The sequence below is a fragment of the Leptodactylus fuscus genome, chromosome 1 (assembly GCF_031893055.1).
Source record: "Leptodactylus fuscus isolate aLepFus1 chromosome 1, aLepFus1.hap2, whole genome shotgun sequence".
In the NCBI taxonomy this organism is placed as follows: Eukaryota; Metazoa; Chordata; class Amphibia; order Anura; family Leptodactylidae; genus Leptodactylus; species Leptodactylus fuscus.
In genome coordinates, this window is record NC_134265.1 from 230,641,846 (window position 1) to 230,660,566 (window position 18,721).

Genomic DNA, 18,721 nt, shown 5'->3' on the forward strand with positions numbered 1-18,721 from the left:
AGGTGTGCACGATCACATAGATCCCGAGTCCGAGAGGGTCTGGCTTTCAGTCTGAACAATATAATAAAGTTGATCCGCAACGTCCACGGCTCGTTTTTTAATAAAAATTAACTTTTAATGGTTCGTTTAAAAACATATCAGCAGACAAAAAAGAAAAACATACTTCACGAACAGACAAGGACAAAAAAGAAATCACATGCCCATGGCAATAAAAAACGCCAACGCGTTTCGAGGCAGAGACCTCTTATTCATGGCATGCCATGAATAAGAGGTCTCTGCCTCGAAACGCGTTGGCGTTTTTTATTGCCATGGGCATGTGATTTCTTTTTTGTCCTTGTCTGTTCGTGAAGTATGTTTTTCTTTTTTGTCTGCTGATATGTTTTTAAACGAACCATTAAAAGTTAATTTTTATTAAAAAACGAGCCGTGGACGTTGCGGATCAACTTTATTATATTGTTCAGAGTGTTTTTTATGTTTGTATCACCCTTGGTCTCCGTTTATTATACTCTGGGGTCTGAAAAGACACCAGAGTATAATAACTGTTCATGGGTGGTCATTATGGGACATAATACGGTGTGCAGGGGCCACTATGGGACATAATACTGTGTGCAGGGGCCATTATGGGACATAATACTGTGTGCAGGGGCCACTATGGGACATAATACTGTGTGCAGGTGTCACTATGGGGGATAATACTGTGTGCAGGGGCCACTATGGGACATAATGCTGTGTGCAGGGGCCATTATGGGACATAATACTGTGTGCAGGGGCCACTATGGGACATAATACTGTGTGCAGGGGCCACTATGGGGCATAATAGGGTGTGCAGGGGCCACTATGGGGCATAATAGGGTGTGCAGGGGCCACTATGGGACATAATACTGTGTGCAGGGGCCACTGGGACATAATACTGTGTGCAGGGGCCACTATGGGACATAATACTGTGTGCAGGGGCCACTATGGGACATAATACTGTGTGCAGGGGCCACTATGGGACATAATACTGTGTGCAGGGGCCACTATGGGACATAATACTGTGTGCAGGTGTCACTATGGGGCATAATACTGTGTGCAGGGGCCACTATGGGGCATAATACTGTGTGCAGGGGCCACTATGGGGCATAATACTGTGTGCAGGGGCCACTATGGGGCATAATACTGTGTGCAGGGGCCACTATGGGGCATAATACTGTGTGCAGGGGCCACTATGGGGCATAATACTGTGTGCAGGGGCCACTATGGGGCATAATACTGTGTGCAGGGGCCACTATGGGGCATAATACTGTGTGCAGGGGCCACTATGGGGCATAATACTGTGTGCAGGGGCCACTATGGGGCATAATACTGTGTGCAGGGGCCACTATGGGGCATAATACTGTGTGCAGGGGCCACTATGGGGCATAATAGCGCGTGCAGGAATGCGGCGGGGGGTCATCGGTCGAGATCTTCGATGTCGGTCAGGAAAGGGGGGGGGGGACAAAGTTCGCCATGGGGCCCCGCCATTCCTAGTTACGCCACTGTCCAGCAGTGTCCCCCACCCCCAAACAGTATTACATTCCCAGCAGTGCCCGTCCCCCAGTATTACACGCCCAGCAGTGTCCCCCCACCCCACAGTATTATACACCCAGAAGTTCCCACCACCCACAGTATTATATGCCCAGCAGTGTCCCCCCCCCCCCATACAGTTTTACATGCCCAGCAGTGTGTTCCCCCACACAAACACACGCACACAGTATTATATCTCCAGCAGTGCCTCTCACCCCCAGTATTATTTGCTCCCAACAGCCCCCCTCCGCTCCGGTGATATTATTCTACACTGTGATCTACACAGACCCCAGAGTATAATAATCGGAGTCCCAGGATAGGTGAATAAAAATAACAATCACTAATCCTCGCCTTTCCTGGGCATCCTGGCTCCGGCTGCCTTCAGCATCTTCCCGATGTCTCTGTTGAGGCCTGTGATTGGTCCTCAGCAGTCATGTGAGGGTACACTGACGTCATTACACCGCTGCGCTCCATCTGACTGCTGGGGCCTAATCTCATGCACATGATGGAAGATGCCGGAGAGGATGCAGAGCCCATGAGAGGTGAGTATATCTATTTATTATTTTAAGTCACCTCCCCTGCACACGGAGGCTCAGTGGTTAGCACTGTAGCCTTGCAGAGCTGGAGTCCTGGTGTTCAAATCCTGCCAAGGGCAAAAAAAACATCTGCAAGCAGTTTGTATGTTCTCCCCGTGTTTGCATGGATTTCCATCCCATATTCCAAAGACATACTGATAGGGAAAAATGTACATTGTGCGCTCTGTGTGGGGGGAGGGGCTCACAATCTACATAGAAAAAAAGAAAAATGGCCTGGCAACATGCCGGTGCCCCTTCTCATTTACAATATATATAGTGGTCGGGGAACCAGGCTTTCCTCGACCGCTGTCATAGTGGTACTGGACCCTGGCTATCTCTAGCTGGTCACGATAGTTACGCCCCTGGCAGTGGGTCTTTGAGGTACTGCTGGCATCTAAGGGGGGGCAGGGGGTCTTTGGGGTACGGCTTGCATCTGAAGGAGGGGCAGGGCCTTTAGGGTGCTGCTGGCATCTAAAGGGGGAGTAAACATCCCTGGGGTGCTGCTTGCATGTAATGGTGGGGAGGGTCCCTGGGGGGGCCTGCTGCATGCGTTTGTGTGGGTTCCCAGGGGTATTGAATTTGTGTGTTGGGTTCCTGGGGCACTGCTTGTGTGTGAGAGGGAGTTCTGGAGGTGGTCCCAGGGTGCTGCCACCTGTGTCCTTGTTTGGAGGTCCCTGGGATGCTACCTGTGTGTGTGAGGGGGTGCTGGTGGTGGCCCCTTGGGTACTTCCACCTGTGGGCATGTGGCGGAGGTTCCGGGGTACTGCTTTGTTGTGTCTAGGTCATTTAGCTGCTGCCTTCATGTAAATGGGGGATTCATGCAGTACTGCCTGTATGTGGGCGGGGGTTGTTGATGGACTCTGAGATGCTACCACCGGTGTGCGTGTGGGGATGCTACCTGTGAGTTGGAGGGGTCCGGCACCTGAGGTGTTGCCACCTATGTGTTAGGGTGCTTCTGCTGTATGCTGAGGGGGATGGGGGCTTCAGTCCCTGGGGGGACTGCCATCTGTATCCTGAGGGGCGCAGGGGCTGCTGTCTGTAAGCTAGGGGGATGCAGGACCTGGGGGCTGCCTCCTGTGTGCTGTTGTGATCTGGACCCTGGGGGGCTGCTGCTTGTGTGCTGGGTGATCCAGGCACTGGGGGGCTACCACTTGTGTGTTGGGGGGAGGGTCCGGTCCATGGGCGGCTGCTGCCTGTATGCTAGGGGAGGGTGGTGGTCCGGTCCTTGGGGGGCTGCCACCTGTATGCTGGGGGCCTGCATCTGTGTGCTAGGATCTCCGGTACTTGGGAGACTGCTGTCTGTGAGCTGTTGTGATCTGGACCCTGGGGGGCTGCCTGTATGATACGGGTTCCAGTCCCTAGGGGCTGCCGTCTGTGCCTTGGGAAGGGGGATCCCTTAGAGGTTGCTGTCTGGTGTGGGGTGCTATCTTCATGTAAGTGGGGGGTGCTGCCTCTGTGTGAGGGGAGGCTGTGGGTGTCCCTGGGCAGGCTGCCACCTGTGTGCATGGGGTCAGGTCCCTGGTGGGTTGTCACCTGTGTGTTGGTGGAGGGGGTTCCTGGGGAGTGCCGCTTTTCTAGTGTGTGTGGAGTCCCTGGGGTGTTTCTGCATGTGTGAAGTAGGTGGTTGGGGAAGGGGCTGCTTGGGTGTAAGCAGAGTAAATCACGTATCTCTGGTTACATAGCGCAGGGACGCTGAAGTTATCACATACAGTAGTGCCCCTGTGTTACATATATTCTCACTCCTCCTGCATTATACATAGAATGGCCCCCACATCCTACTGTCCCAGCCTTTATATCCAGGGTGTGAGCTGTATGCATAAACATTCTGCACTGCTCACTCTCCACGGTGTATAAAGAGGACCTTTCATCACTTGGGGCACATGCGGTTTTATATACTGCTAGAAAGCTGACAGTGTGCTGAATTCAGCGTACTATCGGCTTTCCCGTTCTGTGCCCCCGGTGAAGAGCTATCAGTGCCGGTACCGTACCTCTTCATAGTCAGAAGGGCGTTTCTGATACTCTGTCAGGAACGCCCTTCCTCACAGCAGCGTCTATAGCGCTGTACTGTGAGAGCGGGAAGGAACGCCCCCCTCCCTCTCCTAATAGTATTCGTCCATAGACTAGTACTGGGGGCGCGTTCCTCCCCGCTCTCACAGTACAGCACTATAGGCACTGATGTGAGGGGAGGCTGTGGGCGTCCCTGGGCAGGCTGCCACCTGTCTGCATGGGGTCAGATCCCTGATGGGTTGTCATCTATGTAATGGTGGAGAAGGTTCCTGGGGATAATACTCGTCCATAGACTAGTAGTGGGGGCGGCGTTCCTGCCCGCTTTCGCAGTCCAGCGCTATAGGCGCTGATGGGAGGAAGGGCGTTCCTGACTGTCATAAACTCCCTTCTGACAGTGAAGAGCTACGGTACCGGCACTGATAGCTCTTCACCGGTGACACAGAACGGGAAAGCCAATAGAGCGCTAAATTCAGCGCACTGTCGGCTTTCTAGCGGTGTATTACACCGCATGTGCCCCAGGAGGTGAAAGGTCATCTTTAAACAACGTACAGCCTGGCGCACATGTGATCCTGTCTTTCCTCTAGTAACCCCATCACATGAGACGACAGTGGCTGGTTTATTCCATGAGAGCAGGTAATACTAGACCAGGACAGGTAAGTGGATGGAAGGGGGGGGGGGTGTGATAGACTACGTTGGTAACTAGTGGAGGTGGTTTTTTGTTTGTTTATTGTTTTGTTTTTTTAAAATGGATGAGGATTGTGCAGATGGTTTTATTTCAATAAAATATATATTTTTTAAAATGTATGTTTGTTTTATTAATATTATTACTGTAGGTGGAGCTTATAAGATATAGGTCCTATACTGACTAACCTATAGAGAATATACCCAGACCATGGACCTACCTGCAGCAACTCCATTCTAGTCAGTTCTGTAGTGAGACAGCTAGAATGGAGTTGCTGTAAGGAGGACCTACCTATAGCAACTACAGAACACCCTGAGACCATGAACCTACCTGCAGCAACTCCATTCTAGTCAGTTCTGTAGTGAGACAGCTAGAATGGAGTTGCTGCAGGGAGGACCTACCTACAGCAACTACAGAATATACCCAGACCATCAACCTACCTGCAGCAACTCCATTCTAGTCAGTTCTGTAGTGAGACAGCTAGAATGGAGTTGCTGCAAGGAGGACCCACCTATTGTAACTACAGAATATACCGATACCATGAACCTAACTGCAGCAACTCCATTCTAGTCAGTTCTGTATTGAGACAGCTAGAATGGAGTTGCTGCAAGGAGGACCTACCTATAGCAACTACAGAATATACCCAGACCATCAACCTACCTGCAGCAACTCCATTCTAGTCAGTTCTGTAGTGAGACAGCTAGAATGGAGTTGCTGCAAGGAGGACCACCTATTGTAACTACAGAATATACCGATACCATGAACCTACCTGCAGCAACTCCATTCTAGTCAATTCTGTATTGAGACAGCTAGAATGGAGTTGCTGTAGGGAGGACCTACCTATAGCAACTACAGAATATACCGATACCATGAACCTACCTGCAGCAACTCCATTCTAGTCAGTTCTGTATTGAGACAGCTAGAATGGAGTTGCTGTAAGGAGGACCCACCTATAGCAACTACAGAATATACCGATACCATGAACCTAACTGCAGCAACTCCATTCTAGTCAGTTCTGTATTGAGACAGCTAGAATGGAGTTGCTGCAAGGAGGACCTATCTATAGCAACTACAGAATATACCGATACCATCAACCTACCTGCAGCAACTCCATTCTAGTCAGTTCTGTAGTGAGACAGCTAGAATGGAGTTGCTGTAGGGAGGACCTACCTATAGCAACTACAGAATATACTGAGACCATCATGAGCCTACCTGCAGTAACTATATACTGATAAATCAGGCGCACAGCGATACGTCAGAATTTAGCTCTATATCAGTTATTAATTGCCATATATTTCCATCATCACTTACAACAAGAAAGTGACGCAAGTTATAATAAACACGTAAGGCTGCGGCATCAACGCCCTGTTCAGACCATATGGCAAATATATATTTATAAACTATATATGTAATATATATATAGGTATATCTATCTATATATATGTAATTATATATATATAAATATATATACATATATATAATTATATATATAATTATATATATATAAATATATATATATATATATATATGAAAATATATATATGAGTGCCATATGTATGTATGTCCAGAAATGTGTATTTCCTATATTCTTATTGATACCATATACATATACAATGTCTGTCTTAGCCAGTTATGGCTCCTCCCTATACACACTCCATTCTAGCCAATTCTGTAGTGAGGGGACTAGATTGGAGTTTCTGGCAGCAGCTCCTCTAAGCAACTCCATTCTAGTCACTTCAGTACTGAACAGTCTACATTGGAGTTGATTCTAGCAGGTCCCTGCCTCCAGCAACTCCAATCTAGTCACCTCACTAGTGAATTGTCTAGATTGGAGTTGATTCTAGCAGGTCCTCCCTCCAGCAACTCCAATCTAGACCGTTCACTAGTGAGGTGACTAGATTGGAGTTGCTGGATGGAGGACCTACCAGGAGCAACTCCATTCTAGACGCAACCCTTCTCTTATCTCGTGACAGGAACCTGTCTGAGCAATTTCCGGTTAGTGCTAAGGCTAGAAGTCACGTGACAGCTCGATATTTCACTGTTTAATAAAGTTTTAGTGATTTGAACGCTTTCGCCTTCCTGCCAGCGAGAGGCATTGTGGGAGTTGTAGTATTCTGTTCTCCTCTTCCCCGGGTCTTCCTTTCCTGGCCGACACGGAACTGCAGCAGCTGTAGTTCAGGTTAGTGGTTTATTCATTCTCGGTGTATTCCTGTGTACACAGCAGATGTGTGATTATAAGGTCAGCTCTCCACCATGAGCTCATTGGGAGTTTCTCCATCTTACCTTTCCATGATGCTGCAGGACAAACCTGCTGACACATATCAATGAGGGTGCGTTTTCTTGCGAGGAAATCTACAGAAAGGAAATGGCAAAGGACGCCGTCAGATGATAGGTGGTGTTTGCACATGATAACTTTCTAGGTGCAATCTTCATTTCTCTTAGGTGCATTGTCAGTTTTTGAGGAATTGGTGATTTTCCTTTTATATCTATATAGTAAGTGATCTTGTCAAGGTCTTTAAAAGTTTTTGACATCATCTAATAACATTTACATTATACTATGATATAGCACTGTGCACCATGTAGAGGCATAACCTGAAACTCCTGGGCCCCAAAGCAAAATAGGTAATGGGCCCCTGCCTACCATGTGCTGTCTATAACACTGGTGTCATCTTGTTATAGAGAAGCTTTTGGGACCCCTCAATCTCCTGGTCCCAGTAGCGATTGCTTCCTCGGCACCCCCTGTAGCCACAGCACCATGTCATATTATCTGGTAGACTGGGATAGACAAAAGGGGTTGGCCACTTTCAGACCAATATTGACAAATGTACAATAAAAAAGATATACAATTTTCCAATATACTTTCTGTATCAATTCCTCACAGTTTTCTAGATCTCTGCTTGTTGTCATTCATTCTGTTACTTCTAGAAGATAAGTCTGTCCATGGTCATGTGATGTACGGCCCATGGTCATGTGATGTACGGTCCATGGTCATGTGATGAGCACACAGGTGCACAGCTGATTACCAGGCAGGTGTCTGATTACTGTGCTGTGACTGTAACGAGCAGCACCTGTGTCCTCATCACATGACCATGGACCGTAAATCACATGACCATGGACCGTAAATCACATGACCATGGTCAGAGTTTTATCCACTGGGAGTAACAGAATGAGTGACAGCAAGCAGAGATCTAGAAAACCCTGAGGAATTGATACAGAAAGTATATTGGAAAATTGTACAACTTTTTATTATACAAACCATAACATTTGTCTCTCAATATTGGTCTGAAAGTGGACAACCCCTTTACTAGAAATAGAGCATTAACAGACCTTGCAATAGCAGAGTAGTGTAGGTGGGAGTGTTTTCCCATACAAGTTTAGAATCTATATACAAGCAAATAAACCCTTGTTAGTGTTCTAGCCATGTTTATCATAGATAGCACACTGGCCCATTATATTTTAATAGTTCTATATGTATACCCATGTATTATCACGGGGGGTGAGCCCTGGCAAACACTCAGGACAGGTCTTATACATGTCTGTTTTGCAGCACTGGCTCACTGGAAACAGATCTATGGACCAACCGTACACGTTCATATGCCTGTACTTTAAAAAGAACCATCATCAGTAATATAATGTATTTTGCTATTTGGAAGTCACCATCAAAGCCCTGCTGGCAGATCAGTTATTCTTTTTGTGCGTCCTACCAGGGACTTTTATAGCATATTAGCAAAGCAATGTGTAATTGGGATTCTGTGAATAGAGAGCGCAGAGTCAAGGCCAAGTATTTAAAGTACGTTTGTATTTGGATTACTGCTGTAAGTAAGCAGTGTGCCACTTGCCTCATTGCTACCGAAGTAACTCCTGTCAGACCAAGAGTGCTCCAGCATGCCATAGAGGGAACCTGTGGCAGGAAAAAGGAACTTAGCAAATTGATGTATCGTTTCATGGTAACTTGTCATTTATTCATCAAATTCTTTACTGTTTGCATCTTGAAAAGTCCAAACAGTTATTGACAGCTATCTTTGTGTGCAGTCACAGAGGGAGGGAGTGGGGGGTCAATTTCTGATGAGAACCTATCTTTGATTTCTTAGCACAGAACGAGTAGATATTTAAAGGGGTTGTTCATTTTCAGCAAAAAATGTAATGAAAAGTTATTCTATTTTCCAACTTTCTGTATCAATTCCTCGTGGTTTTCTAGATCTCAGCTCGCTGTCATTCATTATTTTCTTCCAGCAGATAAAAATCAGTCCATGGTCATGGGACGGATACACAGGTGCACAGCTAGTTATAGTCACAGCTCAGTAATCTGTCTTGTAACCAGCTGTCTACTTGTGTGCCCATAACTATGCATTGTCCATCAGATTGATCATGGACTGATTTTTATTTACTGGAAGTAAACAATGAAAGCAAGCAGAAATTACCATAAGGAATGGATACAGAAAGTATCATTATGTAAACAGTTTATTTACTGAAACTGGACAACCCCTTTAAAGGGAGTCTACCACCTATCCAAGCATATTCTTCTGTGATTACTGTGTTACAGGGCACATTGCAGTGATATACAACATACATGTGTTATGTATGTCACTATTGTAGATTCGGAATTGAGGAACTAGGTGCACTAGGGGCAGTCCTCCTGGAGCACCTCTGATGGAGATGGTTAATCCTCCCACAGCTATGATGTCACCTACCACTTTACATCTGAGTGGCAAGAACAGGAATGAAGACCCGTCCCTACTTCACCCACTTCCTCGTTTTTTATATTGCTTCAATGTTATTCATCTCTAAATCTAATCTACAAAAGTGACACGCATAACGAAGAGGTAGATTGCCTTTAAAAAAAATCTTTCTATATTTTTATGTAGATGTAGGTAATAATCATCTCTATTCTGATCCTTCATTGTACCTTGTAACTTGCTCCGATGATCTGAATTATGCATCTTATATGTGGACCAAAAGTCAGTTTCTCTGTGTGTTTCTATGAGATTTATATTGAGTATCTCATAAAAATGTATAGTAAGTATGAACTCATAAGATGATTTCCTACATCACTATTTAAAGCTACATTGATAAAAATAAAAATGTAAATTTTTTTGGGGGGGAAATCCTCTCTAACTACAAGCTGTTTAAATATTAGAGTACCCTGTGAAGAGACACCTTATAAGCCCATAGCCCATTGATATCTTTGAATCCACATCTTGTGGAAATTTTGGCAAAGTGAAAACTGGTCTGATTTATGTGAATGGGTTTGTTTTGGTAACACCGATTATAGAAAAAAAAAATGTAAGCCCCATTTAGTTGGTTGTGATTGGCGAAGATATTTCTGCAATCAGATTGCAGAGTAGGAATCAATATATTCTTGTTAGCAATGGCTTCCAAGTGGCACGATACTTCTTTTTCTGAATACATTTACATCTTTACATTTGAGATTTAGGCCTGGTTCACATCTGCATTCAGTATTTTGTTTGGGGAGTCTGCTTGGGGACCCCCGAACGGAATACCAAACATATTAAAAATCGGTGATCAATGAAAGAACACGGACCCCATAGACTATAATGTGGTCCGTGTTTTCTACACGGTGTCTGCATGAATCATGTGGAGAGGAAAGTAGTTTTTGAAGTACTTTTCTCTCCGCGAGACTCATGCGGACACCATGTGGAGAACACACGGACCCCATTATAGTCTTTCATAAGCTCACCACTTGTCAATGTGTTCGGTATTTCGTATGGGGAGGGGGGGGTCCCTAAGCGGACTCCCCGAACGGAATACCGAACACAGATGTGAACCAGGCCTGACATTGATTTTATTGATCACAGATAGGAAAACTACCCTAGGTCATGATAAAACATCTTTTTAAAAGCAGCAGTACTAGTTGACCTTCATAGATTGAGGGCTATCTGCTCTGAAACACATATCACAGTCTACACAGTCACATCATACCAATTTCCCACAATGCATATAGATATGTGATCAGAGTTATTCATTTCGGTGAACATTATTAATAATGTATTATTATATTAAGACAATAAATTCCCCCAATTGCTTGTTTCTGGTGTATGGTGTGCTGTGATACTTGACAGCTATATTTTGACTTGCTAAGTTTTGTTTGTTTTCTGGTGTTCTGTAGGGCACACAAGATTAATCCTCACAATGGCTGCAGACTCTATGGAAATCGATGATGGACTTTACAGGTTAGTAATGTGCTAGTGCTGTAAATTCAGTATACCACCCTAGATAAATACTGACCCAAGTTGCCTGAGAAGTCAAGTATTGAGATAGCAGTCTGGTGTCAAAGGATATTTCTGGATATTGATGGATCTTGTCACACACTGTTATTTGACAGATGTGCTGCAGAATTTCCATCCATATTTCTTCTCTGAAAGTGGATGAGATTTTAACGAACTTTATCTACGCACTGCCAAAAAAAAAAAAGGTGTAAATTGACATGCTCTGCAGATTTGTAATCCACCGCATCAGCATCAGCTCTTTCTGATTTTGGGAAAATATGCACCAAAATCTTTTTAGAAAAAGTGACGTTTGCCTCTCGTTTATTGCAGGTGTATAATTTCTCGAATGTGTGAATGTGCATGTTGCAGTTATAAAATTTATGAAACTTATTACTAATGCTAAGATTAAGTTTTGAATTGGGGAGCAAATATTGAGACCCTCATCAGTCTACATGTTTGAAGTCTTTCCTCATCCACAAGAGAGTCCTTGTTCTTGTAACTTGTAATTACACCTCTTACAATGTCTTTATATTTTTAGCCGGCAAAGATATGTCCTGGGTGATACAGCCATGCAGAAAATGGCTCAGTCCCATGTTTTCCTCAGTGGCATGGGTGGACTTGGTGTTGAAATAGGTACGTGTTACCTTCTTTTTATTTCAGAACAGTATTCTTCTAAAATGCAACTTTCTGGTAAAAGGGGTTGTCCAACCATATATGCTTGGGACCCCCACAATCTGGAACAGGGATCCTGTTGCTCTGTAATTGAATAGATCACCGGTAGAGATGAGCGAGTACTGTTTGGATCAGCCAATCCGAACAGCATGCTCGCATAGAAATGAATGGACGTAGCCGGCACGCGGGGGGTTAAGCGGCCGGCCGCCGTCAAAGCGGAAGTACCAGGTGCATCCATTCATTTCTATGGAGCGTGCTGTTCGGATCGGCTGATCCGAACAGTACTCGCTCATCTCTAATCACCGGACGTGCATGTTCATTGCATTCTGTTCCACATAGGACTGCCAGTACTAGCACTGTTATTCAGCCAACTGTTGCAGACACAGTAACAACAGACATGCACATCTCTCACTGCTGAAATACTTAAGAGTCGTCCAGCTCTTGTCAAACCTTCTTGAAACTAAGGCCCCACATGGCGTCCTGCAGCAAGAAAGCACTACGGGAAAAGTCACTTTGCACTTCAATTATACCTATAGGGAAATAGTCAGCATTTTTGTAGATATAATTGACATCCTGCTATTTCCAAAACTGTGGCGGTTTTGGGAATCGCTGCATGTCCGTCCTGCATATTTTACCACAGAGTGGGCATGGGATTTGCTGGAATCCCATCCACTTTCCTATAACTGTAAAACGCCTTGGCCAAACCGCGGAGTTTATTCCTTGTGTGGCCCCAGCCTGAAAGGGTTTTTCAGAACCCAACAGCATTTACTTATTTAATACTGACAACTTGTTCACAGGATAGGCCATCAGTATTTCATTGATCGGGGTCTTACACCGGACACCAGTTAGTTGTTTTGGCTGTCACTTGGTGCCGGAAGTTACTGTGGGATGGGCTTGGAACAAATCTGCTGCTATTCAAGTAATAAGTGCAGCGCTGAAGTACCCGACATCCTCGCTTTTTCGTGGATAGGAAAGCATATGTGCACCGATTTACTTGATAGAGGTAAATGAGCAGAAGAGAGAAATTAAGATAAAGACACTAAGAATACTGTCAGTACAGTTGATCGGTGGGGTGGGCGTGGGGCTTAAGGATAGATAATTCATAGTGAAAACTGGATAACTTCTTTAACTGGGGAAATTAAGGGGATATTGTCACTCCTTAGGGAGAGACCACCATGTAGGTGTGTGGAGTTTTATAAAACCACTGTGGGGGATTGTGGGAAGAATATGCAAATGTGTTTCCCAGGATGTAAATAGGAAACACTGCTTCAGCTGCTTCCAATAGAGGGCAGCATACTGAGGCAGTGTTTCCTATTTACATCCTGGGAAACACATTTGCATATCCTTAAATGGGGAATTCAGTAATGCCTTGCTCATGATTTTCCATGTATTCACTTTTCGAGACAAACATGGAGAAAATGTTGCTAAAAATGTCTTTATGTACACACAATCTACTTAAAAAAACAAAAAAAACATTATCACATGTATGTATTTCAGGGAAGAAAATACTGGACTTTAATTCAGTATTGGCAGTTGCATCCTACAGCTACTGCTGTCCCTGGTTCTCCTTACTCCTTGTGTTTTACATTTTTTGAAAATTAGATGTTGTGAAGCAGTAAAAAAAAGTGCATAAGGCCGCATGGTGGGTCAGTGGTTAGCACTGTAGCTTTGCAGTCCTGGGTTCAAATCCTGCCAAGGACAACATCTGCAAGGAGTTTGTATGTTCTCCCATTTGTGTTGGTTTCCTCCTAAACTTCAAAGACATACTGATAGGGGAAGAGGGGAAAAAAAGTGCATATACAGTAGTATGTAACTGCAGATTGACCTTTGACTATTTTTGTGTCTCACTTTGTCATTTTTCTTTATTTTAGCCAAGAACATTGTTTTAGCTGGGATAAAGGTAAAATCTAAATATGTGTATTACGTTTTTCTGTCTTTATGTTTTTTGTTTTTTTTTCTGGAGCTTGTGATCATAACATAAGTTTAACAGGTATTTTGTCCATTAGGCATTGACAATCCATGACACAAGACATTGTGAAACATGGGACCTTGGGACTAACTTCTTTATCAGGGAAGATGATGTCATAAATCAAAAAAATAGGTTGGTGCAATATGTAAAGTCCTGTATTTTGTCATATACAGAATGATTTCATAAAGCAGGACATTACTAAACACATGAATACAGTCTGTTATCTCTTCTAAAGCATTTTTTTATTATAATATGCAGAGCTGAAACCTGCCTTCACCACATTGCAGAGCTCAACCCTTATGTCCAAGTAATATCATCAACTATACCACTAGATGAGTCGTCTGATCTTTCATTCCTGAAACAGTACCAGGTAAAGAAGATACTCTTGTTCGTGTTATTAATAAAGACTGCAAATAACGTATATACCTTGCGTAATTCCTTTCCATTTTTTTATTTTTGAGATTGACAACTACCAAATAGAAATAAGGGGTTATTCAAGAGATTAGGAGTTGTCCTCTTCCAAATGCGTGAATGAATGCTGCTCCATTTATACAGGCACATGGGACCTCCATTATCATGATTGGTGGGGCCTCAACTAGTCACATCATCAAGGGTCCAATGTGCCCTCTTTGAATGTAGTCACGTATGCTGCCTTTACATTTAGTTCAATTTAACGTCCAGAAATAGCCATATGCTTTGCTTTTGCTGCCTTTTAGAAAAGAAGATCAACAGTGCTCATCTGTGTTCTTACAAGACACTTAAAGAGGACCTTTTATGGTTTGGGGCACAAGTAGTTCTATATATGGTTGGAAAGCAGACAGTGTGCTGAATTCAGGGCACTGCCGGCTTTCCCGATCAGTGCCTCGGATAAAGCGCTATCGTTCCGGTACCGTAGCTCTTTACAGTCAGAAGGGCGTTCCTGACAGTCAAGTACGTCCTTCTCCTCAGCAGTGCCTATCGTGCTGTACAGTGTGAGCGGGGAGGAACGCCCCCTCCCTCTGCTCACAGTGCTCGTCCATAGACTAGTATTATCAGGAGGGGAGGGGGCGTTCCTCTCCGCTCACACTGTACAGCGCGATAGGCGCTACTGTGGAGAAGGACATACCTGACAGACTGTCAGAAACGCCCTTCTGACTGTAAAGCCCTACGGTACCGGGACCGAAAGCTCTTTACCCGAGGCACAGATCGGGATAGCCAACAGTGCGCTGAATTCAGCGCACTGTCGGCTTTCCAGCAGTATATAGAACTGCCTGTGCCCCAAACCATGAAAGGTCCTCTTTAAATTCCACGTTCTTGTGATTTTTGGGGATCTTAGCAGTAATTAGACAGTTATACTCTCTCCTTTGTATAGGGAAACACTTGTAATTGCCAGAATATCCCTTTAAATTGTGAAATCCCAACCTTTACTTTCTATTCAACTATGTTAGTTCAGATACAAACGTCCTAGCTGTCATTTCTGTTGTTTCTTAGTGTGTAATCCTAACTGAAGCAAGACTTTCCCTGAGGAAGCGGGTTAATAACTTTTGTCATGACCAACAGCCACCTATAAAGGTAACCTATATATACCCATCTATAGAGGTATGTCCGCTTACAGTTTAAGCATTTGTAAAGCAACCTGTTTTTGTATTTTATAAAGTTCATTTGCGCAGATTCTTATGGTGTATGCTCCTACGTGTTTTGTGACTTTGGAGATGAATTTCAAGTCCTGGACACCACAGGGGAAGAGCCAAAAGAGTCCTTCATATCTAATATAACGCAGGTAAATGCATTTTTCTCGTTTTAACATTAAAAACATTATTTGATAGTTGTATCATTTGTGTCATCGTTATTGAAGAGCAATATAGTGGAACAAGAATTTAGCAAAAATGGAAAAGTTCTCATGTTGACTATGCTTCTGTTTGGTATGCTCTAGGAGTGTCACTTGTCCTGTCCAGCCGTTTCTCTATTCCACTTCAAGTCGTCACTGACAACAAAAAAAAATGGCAAAGCAAAATTTTTTTAAATAGAGCAGCAATGTGCATGTTTGAGATTGGGACCCCTGTTCTTGTGGTCAGATCCCCAAGATGAAACTTGTATCATCTAACCTGTGGCTTGATGATAAATTTCAATTTTGGGACAGCCTCTTTAATATCCTACCCTCATTTGATTTATTTTGCCCGATTTTGCAATCAAGACTTGAGGAACATGTAAGAAATTGCTATAAATGTGTCCCAGGAGAATAGTCTTTTCTCCCTGCACCTGTTTGTAATTCTGATCTTCACCAGATTATTGTACAGCCAGCCCTATTGCTGCTTTTACACAAATGTACCCTTATCCTTTTTGACCAAGCTCCCACCCCTCATCCATCTGGCATGCAAAACTGGGAAAAGATCAGAAGGATATGTTCTGTGTTCTCTGCAAGATTTGTTTACAAAATGTAACTCATATGTCATACATTCATAGAAAGCCTAAAGTATGATATGTATCGCTCACATTTTTTTCTATTCTTAATCTCTGGTGGTTTTATTTTTAGTCTAATCCTGGCGTGGTAACCTGCTTTGATAATCGCCCTCACAATTTTGAATCTGGTCAGTTTGTGACTTTTCGTGAAGTCAATGGAATGAGCTCTTTAAATGGGTCCACGCACCAGATTACTGGTAAGTATTACTGTAAATGCAAACATTCAGGGTTCTGTGTAAATTTCAGTTTTCTTTTTCTAGTGAATAAATCTTTCTGATATCTTCAACCACCACTGTTAATGGCAGTCTATCCATTTATTTGTGAAAGCATGTCAAATACTAATATTAATAGACTTTAAATAATGTATTCTTTTTGAGAAATTTAATATGTATCTATTTTTGTAACTTTTATTATAATTGTCACAGTTACATCACCCTACTCATTCAGCATTGGAGATACATCAAACATGAACCCTTACCAGCATGGTGGACTGGCTGTTCAGGTTAAAATGCTGCAGTCACTCAACTTTGTAAGTAGCTCTTGATAAATGTGTTCCACAAGCAATTTGGAAAATACATCTCCAGTGAAGCAGCTAGGAAACACTATGCTACACTTATCGGAGAACATGAGAGGTCCTCTTTAACCCCTTCCCGACATCCGCCATAATAGTACGGTGCTCCCGGTAAGGACTTCCTGCAAACCACCGTAGTACTACAGCGGCTGCATGGTGCGCGCACAGAACCTGTGTGTTCACCATGCCCTGCGGGTGTCAGCCATAACATGCGACTGACAATGCCCTGTAACACCCGCGGTCGGAACCGGGTCCGATCGCGGGTGTTAACCCCTGAGATGCTGGCGGTCAAACGTGACCGCTGGCATCTCAGGGGTTTCGGTATGTTTTGTGTCCGATTGGCACCCCCACCGCTGGGGGGGTGAGGGGTGCCGGTGTTGCTAATGGGCAGCCCGGGGTCTGATCAGTGACCCCGGGTCTGCCCCATGTCGTCCCCTCCACGTACCTGGTTGATCCTGCCAGGAATGGAGGCAGTCAGCTCGTGTCTCTGCACGAGCTGAGAGCTTCCTGTACATTGCAATACACGTGTAACACTGCTTCAATCCCCCATGGGGACAGAAAAAAAAAGTTATAAAAAAAGTAAAGATAAAAAACTTTAAGCTTAAAATAAATTAAAATTAAAGCCCCAAAAATGTGCAAATTCTAGGGCTAAATGAAAATATTAGTAAAATAAAATCAAATGTGTAAATTTCACCTCCATTTTGTCTTAATTCCAGTATTATACAGTTCAGGGGCCTTTAATAGAAGTAAGAATAAATCTTTGTGGCCACAAACTAATGAATCAATACATAGATAATTATCTTTTTATGGATATGCAAATCAGTCGGAAGTGCATCCGGTTAGGGCCTAGTTTGCTAGATTTGTCTTCCTTTAGCTGTGACCCAGACAGAAACTGTAATGTTATCCACTGCTAAGGTAGTGGGATTGAGAAGCAATTTTAAGGGAATTCAGAGTACTTGTGACTAATGGTAGCCAAATCAAGGCATTGGTGTAATTGGCCGAATACACGCATTCCTAGGTATTCGACGAATACTATTCGCTCCACACTAATGTGGACATCTGTGCATCAATCCATATTCTCTAATATACTGCAGATATATCCATGCTTATTATTTTCTTTAATGTCCACTCTTATACAACTATACAAGTAAATAAATCGGTCTTTGTTTTATTTTTTGCTTTCTTACTAGGAGATGCAGATATACCACAAAATGCTTACTATTTTTCTTTTTTTTTTTTTTTTTTTTTTTTAGGAAAGACTAGAAAAGCAGTTAATGAACCCAAAGTATCTCATTGCAGATTTCAGCAAACCTGAGGTAAATTAAATAGTGTATCTAATTACTGTCTAATTTTAAGTGTAATTATATAATATATAGAGTAGTCTTATAATCGCGTGCAAGATTAGAATATCACCTACTGTATGTATGGATAACACACAATAGCTGATAATCACAGCACAAGTGACAGAGCATCACTCTCGAAGTAAGTCTACAGTTCCATGGGAATGATGTAAAACCCGTCACTAAGTACTGTTAACAGTAGGCCAGGCCCCCATGATCATGTGCAGAAAATAGAATAGGTAAATCAACTATCAAAGTAAAAATGAAATAAAATAAAAAAATTAAATGCGTCAGTAACTGGTTTTAATATGTCCCGATTAACTATTCGGCTTTTCTTCTGAATTCTCAGGCTCCTTTAAGCATCCACTCTGCAATTCTGGCATTGGACAATTTTCAAGAGAAGCACAGCCGTTTGCCAAACATAAGGTAGTATTGATAAATGTAAGAGTAGTCTCTTTTTTTTTTTTTTTTGGTAGAGTTGGAAGAGACCTCAAGGGCCATCAGGTCCAACCCCCTGCGAGTGCAGGTTTTCCTAAATCATCCCAGCTATATGTTTATCCAGATTCCGCTTGAAGATTTCCATTGATGGAGCGCCCACCACCTCCCGTGGCAGCCTATTCCACTCTCTCACTACCCTCACTGTCAGAAAGTTTTTCCTAATGTCTAATCTCTATCTCTTTCCCTTTAGTTTCAT

General features: G+C 43.5%; 1 protein-coding gene and 1 long non-coding RNA gene across 3 annotated transcripts in view; one reads left to right on the forward strand and one right to left on the reverse strand.

Annotated features, from left to right (window-relative positions):
* LOC142216375 (uncharacterized) overlaps positions 1–18,721 on the reverse strand; it is a 72,993-nt gene that overhangs the window by 26,052 nt on the left and 28,220 nt on the right. The gene's annotated exons all lie outside the window — the stretch shown is intronic.
* Positions 6,913–18,721, forward strand: part of UBA6 (ubiquitin like modifier activating enzyme 6) — a 344,476-nt gene continuing 332,667 nt past the window's right edge. For both annotated transcript variants that reach the window (XR_012717326.1, XM_075283775.1), the window contains exons 1-12: positions 6,913–6,988; positions 10,937–11,000; positions 11,575–11,669; positions 13,580–13,608; positions 13,715–13,809; positions 13,936–14,047; positions 15,148–15,228; positions 15,314–15,436; positions 16,190–16,313; positions 16,542–16,645; positions 17,941–18,003; positions 18,377–18,453. Coding sequence is in view for 1 of the 2 variants with exons in the window: in XM_075283775.1 (XP_075139876.1) it covers positions 10,960–11,000; positions 11,575–11,669; positions 13,580–13,608; positions 13,715–13,809; positions 13,936–14,047; positions 15,148–15,228; positions 15,314–15,436; positions 16,190–16,313; positions 16,542–16,645; positions 17,941–18,003; positions 18,377–18,453 (944 nt within the window). In the remaining variant the exon portion in view is untranslated. The remainder of the gene's footprint in view (positions 6,989–10,936; positions 11,001–11,574; positions 11,670–13,579; positions 13,609–13,714; positions 13,810–13,935; positions 14,048–15,147; positions 15,229–15,313; positions 15,437–16,189; positions 16,314–16,541; positions 16,646–17,940; positions 18,004–18,376; positions 18,454–18,721) is intronic.